Source organism: Eurytemora carolleeae, unplaced genomic scaffold (genome assembly GCF_000591075.1).
Source record: "Eurytemora carolleeae unplaced genomic scaffold, Eaff_2.0 scaffold47, whole genome shotgun sequence".
Taxonomy (NCBI): Eukaryota; Metazoa; Arthropoda; class Copepoda; order Calanoida; family Temoridae; genus Eurytemora; species Eurytemora carolleeae.
The window spans coordinates 312,709-319,357 of record NW_019396039.1 but is presented as its reverse complement, the minus strand read 5'-3'; the positions used below and the strand labels follow the sequence as shown (position 1 = coordinate 319,357).

At 36.2% G+C, this 6,649-nt stretch overlaps 2 protein-coding genes across 2 annotated transcripts; both read right to left on the bottom strand.

Annotated features, from left to right (window-relative positions):
* Window positions 1–1,466: 1,466 nt before the first annotated feature.
* Window positions 1,467–2,601, bottom strand: LOC111700095 (retinoic acid receptor RXR-alpha). Its single transcript, XM_023470914.1, has 2 exons — window positions 2,419–2,601; window positions 1,467–2,270 (listed from the first exon to the last, which is right to left on the bottom strand). Exons 1-2 carry the CDS (start codon window positions 2,473–2,475, stop codon window positions 1,548–1,550), a joined length of 780 nt encoding a protein of 259 aa, XP_023326682.1. The 5' UTR covers window positions 2,476–2,601; the 3' UTR covers window positions 1,467–1,547.
* Window positions 2,602–2,698: 97 nt separating this feature from the next.
* On the bottom strand, window positions 2,699–6,160 carry LOC111700085 (mevalonate kinase). The gene is made up of 8 exons (XM_023470903.1): window positions 6,020–6,160; window positions 5,453–5,627; window positions 5,040–5,237; window positions 4,481–4,634; window positions 3,960–4,183; window positions 3,667–3,766; window positions 3,289–3,419; window positions 2,699–2,946 (listed from the first exon to the last, which is right to left on the bottom strand). The coding sequence occupies exons 1-8, from the start codon at window positions 6,133–6,135 to the stop codon at window positions 2,902–2,904; spliced, it is 1,143 nt and encodes a 380-aa protein (XP_023326671.1). The 5' UTR covers window positions 6,136–6,160; the 3' UTR covers window positions 2,699–2,901.
* Between the last annotated feature and the right edge of the window lie 489 nt (window positions 6,161–6,649).

Below are 6,649 nucleotides of genomic sequence, written 5' to 3'. Positions count from 1 at the left end.
AGGATTCTAGGGGGGGGGGTATTTACCCCCAGGATTCTAGGGGGGGTATTTACCCTCAGCATTCTATGTGGGGGGTGAATAACCCCAATAACCCCCCTTTTTTACGCCATTGGGCACAAGTTATGACTTTAACTTAATTTAAATGAAACATGAGACACAGCAAATATGAAGTGCATGAAAAAAATAATAAATTATTTTGAATCAAAAAATTCGATTTTTTTAAAACTATGAGTGTCCGCAAAAAATTTCATCCCAATTGGTCCAGCCGTTTGGTCGGCTAGAGGGAACATACGAATGTTTTGTTTTATTAATTAGATTAAATCTGAAGAAATATTTTCCGAACTGGGTGAAACTTTGTCATTGCGAAAGCCTTATGGAATATTTTTAATCAGCTTAACTTTTTTTCAAAGAAATCGAAGACCCACAAGAAGAAAAAGGGAAGGAAAAAGGAAAGGAAAGGAAAAGGGAAAAGAAAAGGGGAAATGAAAAGATAAGGGGAAGAAAAAAAGTAAAGGAAAAGGGGAAGGGTAACAGCTGATAAAAGGGAAGGGTGGGTAAGTGGGAAAGGTAGGGAGGGAAGTGGAAAGGTAGGGAAGGAGATAGGTAGGGAAGAGGAAAAGAATGGACGGGGAAGGTTGGGAGGGAAAGGAGAAAATTGATAGGGAAAGGGGAAGGTTGAGAGGGAAAGAGGAAGGTTGAGAGGGAAAGAGGAAGGTTGAGAGGGAAAGAGGAAGGTTGAGAGGGAAAGAAGAATATAGGGAACTACGGAAGGGACAGGGAAGTATAAGGGGAAGGTACGAGGAAAGTAGGGTAGATAGGGAAGAGGAAGGTCTCTAATCTATGGAAGGTTGGCAGATAAAGAAGTGAAGGAAATGGGAACATAGGGAATGGAAGGGCTGGAGCTCTTTACCTCTATATAACTACATAACTTCATCTAAATCAGAGAGTTTTTCATAAATTTTATGCATTATTGGAATCAAAATTGAGTTTAAAAAGTCGAGAATGAAAAAAGGTGAAAAAGGAAAAGTTTTTAATTTGGATTAAACCTGATTTGAGAAGCCCTGTCACTGCTTTATATGAAATTATTCTACAAAATCGTTGACATTCTTTCTAAACCTTCCCCCCTCCAAGAGCATGGTTGTTACCATACGTAACAGTAAGAGCCAGAAAACTGTGGAATAGGAAGACGACATTAATGGAATTTTTAAGTGCATTTAATCATTAATGGCATTACAATATAGCTTAAAAATTACTTAAATTGCTGTGCTTCATGTTACTATTTAAAATCATGATTTGCATCTAAAAGTCGTCTTCCTATTTCACAGTTTTATGGTTCTCACTGAAGGTTAAAAAATGTAAATAAAAATACCTTTATGTTTTGAATTATAAATATTTAAATCTACAAAAAATTATAATTAGGTAAAAAAGAAATAACAATAACACATTGATACCTTTAAACAAAAATATGGACATTTTTTTCCTTGAATCAAGGCTTACAATTTATTGGATTTACAGATGATGAATTTTGTACAGTTAAAGATAATTTGTTAGGACTGGTTGTGTTCTGGTCTACTAGGACCAACGTACTCCTCCTTGATACAGTCTACGATCTCCTCACGTTCAACTTCACTGTCGTAGGTGTTGCAGACGATCACCTCCCCGGCCACCTGGTCACACGTCTGCACAATCTCTTCATGGTCAGTATGAATATTATTTACTAAAACTTGGGATTCATGGGGCATAAGCTCAGCGTGGTGAGGTATTACATGTTCTTCGAACCCTTGTACTCCGTCATCTCCGAGACTGATGATAGTAACAGGTTCGTAAGTCTGAGTTGGAGGATTATAAACATAGAAAAGTTGTGTCGACGAATCCTCGAATATCTCCTCCCCCGTGGGTAGAGCTGAGGCTCTAGATAGATCTAGAGGATCATTGTCTCCTTCAATAAGAAGTTCGTGAGACCGTTTTCCTTTCTTCTTTGCTCCGTTTATATTTTTCTTGACAAGAGTTGCATCAACCATTGCTGGTTTCATTCCAACCTGTAAACACTTTTCATACCTGCACCCACGACATCGGTTCTTCACTGCTTGCTCTAGCGGACAGGAGAACTTACCAGTTCTACACTGGAAGTTTTTTGTTGTTCCTCTTCTGAAGAAAGCGCGGCATGGATAGCACACAACCGCGCCGTAGTGGTGGTGGGCAGAGGCAGGAGCACCACATACTGTACAGGCGTGGTCTAGTGGTATATTAGGGCGGTTCACATGTTTCTCCTGAACAACAAAAAACATTATTAAAACGATTCTTAATTCTAACTAACAACTTTTTAATCTAAAAAACCTTTTTTTAATAAAAAACTATTTTTATGAAAAAAAAAGAAAAAAATTGTTTTTAAAACAACTTTTAATAGTTTCTAAGTACCTGAGTAGTCTTTTCCGAGGAGCTGACAACCAACTCCATCGCAGGAAACATTTCCATTTTATAAACCTGTAATTATATATTTTTAGATGTAGTTGTTAAACAATAACAATAACAACGTTTACGTTAACTACATCGGAATTTTGCAATCATTACAGTTAGGCCTTTAACGCCAAACTTATAAAAATAGCAAAAATTTAGCTAAATTGAAAAATAAAAATAATACTTCTAACTTTGGCGAAAGTTTCCGGTAAATTTAAACTAACTGAGTAAAATTCCTAAACCCGAAAAGATGAATATATTCAGGGTTACGAGGCAATCAATCTGAAATTTTACATTTTTTTTAAATAAAAATTTCTCTATAAAATTAAAGATATTTCTCGATCTTGATGGAAATTGAACAGGACCGGGGTGGAAGACAGGTCACATTTATCATTATGCTTGCTCTAATCTGATTGGTGACGCATGACTAGGTTCCAGGTTCTACTATTTAACAACTTCTATAACATATCCATTCACTCCGATATCCGCCTACAAACAAAATCATTATTTGTGAGAGGGAAATAAATGTTAATTTTAGAATACTAGGCTGATAGGACGCTTTGCGGCCTCTTTCCTTGTAACAATTTTAGCTTTAAACTCAGCAATTTTTTATTTATCTCAAATTTTCGCGTTTTTTTCTGTTTAAATTGGCGCATTTTCAAAAATAAAATATTAACATTTTTTTCGGAAAAAAAATGTTCATCTTCGACGGTTTATAAATCTTTCGTGGTGAGTTGGAACAAAAAATTGGACCTGCTCAGTTCAGCCGTTTGCCGTTCTTTGGTTATACAGACGAACAAGCCAAATATATAAAAAGATGGAAACCCCTACCTGGTAACATGTATATCCTTTAGTTTCCAATAAATCTTTTGCCACCAGGACGGTTTTACCCGAGATAGATGGAGGCAGCACAGCCAGAGCAAATCCACCACCTCCAGCTCCTGTCAGTTTTCCAACTATACCTGAGCAAGGTTCGGATTTGAAAAATATTTGGAATGTACGCAAAGGAATTAAGTCTTTGCCACGAACTCAAATTTTCTAATCCCAATATCATTGCAAGCTAATTGCGTAAATCTTGGTTCTAACGGAATTCATATAAAATATCTAAGATCTACGGCGTTTGGTTGCATAGGTTAGATTAGATTAGAAAATCAGAGTTTGTGGCAAAGACTCAATTCTTTAAGCAATCATAATTGAGGAGTGACCTACCTAATTTCTTCAAGGTTCTGCATACATCATCAAGGGTTGGATGACTAACTCCTAACCCCGTCAGAAGGGATTGGTTTGTATCCATCAAATCTTCTAATATCTAAAAAGGTTGTTTGTTGTAAATAAAGTTTCTGAATGAAAAATTAACGAAAAAAAAATCGCCTTTGATAAAAGTAATTAGCAAAACTACACATCAGCTAGATCTAAATTTACAAAATTTACAAAACGTATCCAGGATCCGAAACCGCATCAAAACCAAATGAATCCTTTCTTTGAATTATTTTAGTTGTTACCTTATAAAATTTCTTCTCATTAAGGTCCTGGTTATATTCCTGTATAGAGGTAAGGAACTGCTCACTAATTGCATGAATAGACTCTAATATTGGTTTGACTATATCCGGATACTTGACACGTTTCTCTCCAACCCGTTCCACCAGATCCTTAGTGTTTCTGAAGGTGTTTGTGTTGATCAATAGGATTCTTAGATTCCTCTCGAGACGGACAGGTTCAAGGTTACCTGGGATATACATTTTCAAATACGATTACAAGTATTTTATGGATGTAATAGTGATTTCTGTTAAATCTAGGCTTTCTTATTCTTATTTTTCAATAGAATTAGTTTTAAAAGTATCCCCTTGTGCTCCTTATGATATTTAAGATTATTTTTTTCTGTACTGAGCTTATATTCGCAGTATTTTGTATGAACTTATTAACATAAGCAAATATACTTTTAGTAATTAATAAAAAATAATACGTGTTCTGTACTGTCGACGTCTTCCCCACTACGAAAGTATAAAAATTGGTTTTCTGTTACCTTTTTCAAATCTGCACATTCCTCCGTAGGTGCTTATTGAGTTATCAATCCCCGAAGGGGTACCGTGAAGGATTTTTTCCGAAAGAAATGCAAACCCACAAACTTCCTTCTGTATAGAGGAAGATGTATACTCAAAAATGCTCTTTTCATAGCCCTGAATTAAAAAAATAAAATAAATTATAGCATTCTCCTTATTTCCTTTACTAGGCTTTTTGAGCGATTCGCGTCCCTTTTACTACTAACAATCATCTTTGTAAACGATATAAACGGATTTATCTGAATGAATTTGTTCATTTTTAACAAAAAATGTCAAGATATTTTTCCGGGCTAAATTTTTCATCTTAATCCCCTCCATAGAGGTTCCCTAGGGTCATGTGAGTTGCCACAGAAATAATTGAGCCCAATCGCCTCAGCCGTTTTAAAGTTTATTGGATACAAACTAACAAAAAACAAGCAAAGTATAAAATAAGATTGGATTTGATTCGCAAGTAAAAGCAACAGAATAAAACCAAGTTGAGTCTAATTTTTAAAGTTTTTAATATAGCACTGTATGTTATACCTGTACTTGATGCAAGACCCCGATAAGACCTGCGGAGAGACAGACTGAGAGAGCAGCAGAGCTACCCAAACCTGCTCCTAGTGGTATTTCACTCTCAACCAGGATCTCCATTGGAACTATTCCAACCTCATCCATGATAAGACTGTAGAGATAGAGAAAACAGATCACACTTGCCATTCGGAGATCAGAACTCTCAGTCTTAACATATTTTAATAAATGTTCAATATTCTACATAAGAATAATTTTCTAATTACAAAAATCCCCCCATACCCTGAGAAAGTGTTTGTTGTTTATATTGGGCAAATTTCATTTTTTGAAGTGAAAAGAGGAGAAAAAAGTTGTCCATAGTCAGTGAAGAAATAGATGGAGAGAAACAAAATTTCAATTATTTTTGAATATTTCATGAAATTTACCTTGAGAAAATTATGGATTAAATCTAGGTAGACATAGTTCACATCAAGTATTTCCGTGTTGGGTTTATGCTGGAACAAGGTCTTGAGTTGTTCAGGGCTCCAACTCTCCTTCAAACCAACATCGGGGAAATTTACCAAAATTCTAGATTTATGTGGTTTTATTCTCATTCTCGTCCTGAAATAAATATTTTTAAAATCTTGAAACCCGGAAAACACTTATGTTTGTAAAACGTGATTACCAGGTCAGTACCAGGGAAATTGTTTAAAGATGAAATATATAATTATAAGAAATTTCACATTAAGCCTATACAATAAATATCTTCAAAGGCTCACTTAAAATTTCAAATAACGAAAATCGAACACAGAGATTAAGAACTCCAAAGAGAAATTCTTCTTTTTTTCAAGGGGGGGGGGGGATAACCAAAGTTTTCTCTTCCCCCTTTTAAAACTTTTAATAAAAAAAATAATTTATATCCTTTTAAGTGAATTCACTACAACATTCCTAACAGATGGAAAATATTTTTGATGCGGAGGTGATTTTCCAACAATATAAAAATTGTCCTAAACCTGAGATCCAAACTGGCTGCCACAGCAGTCATACCGTACACTACGGCATGTTCTCCAAACAAAATAACTTTGCTGGGAGCCGACACTTTTACTTCATGAAATCTGCATTTTTCCATTCCTGAAATTATTATAAAATAATTGTTTGATCACTTTTCAAATGTGATAAAAAATGACAGAATATTTAGATTTCGAGTAAAATTATTTACGGAGGGCGGCAGGGCCGTAACCTAGGGGAAGGGGAACACGGGACACATCCCCCAACCAACCCCCTGTAAGATCAAAGTGTAGGTAAAATCGTTAGTTTTCCACTTTTAAGTGTGTTATGTCCCCCACCCTCTCTCTTTCAAAAAAGAACTCCCAGTTAAGGGCCTGGAGAGCGGAAATTCGTAATTTCCTAGACAACGATTTTTTGACCCCCCCCCCCTCCCATCAATTTTGTACATGGATAACACATGGACATAATTGATCATGTGGCCGCAGCGCCCGGCCCCCTGGCCTGTCCTAGCCGCGGCGCTCGGCCCCCTAGCATGTCCTAGCTTCAGCGCTCGGTCCCTACCCTATCCTGGCCGCAGCGCTCGGCCCATAAATTATCTTCACCTAACCTAACATAATAAAAAATACATGTACAAA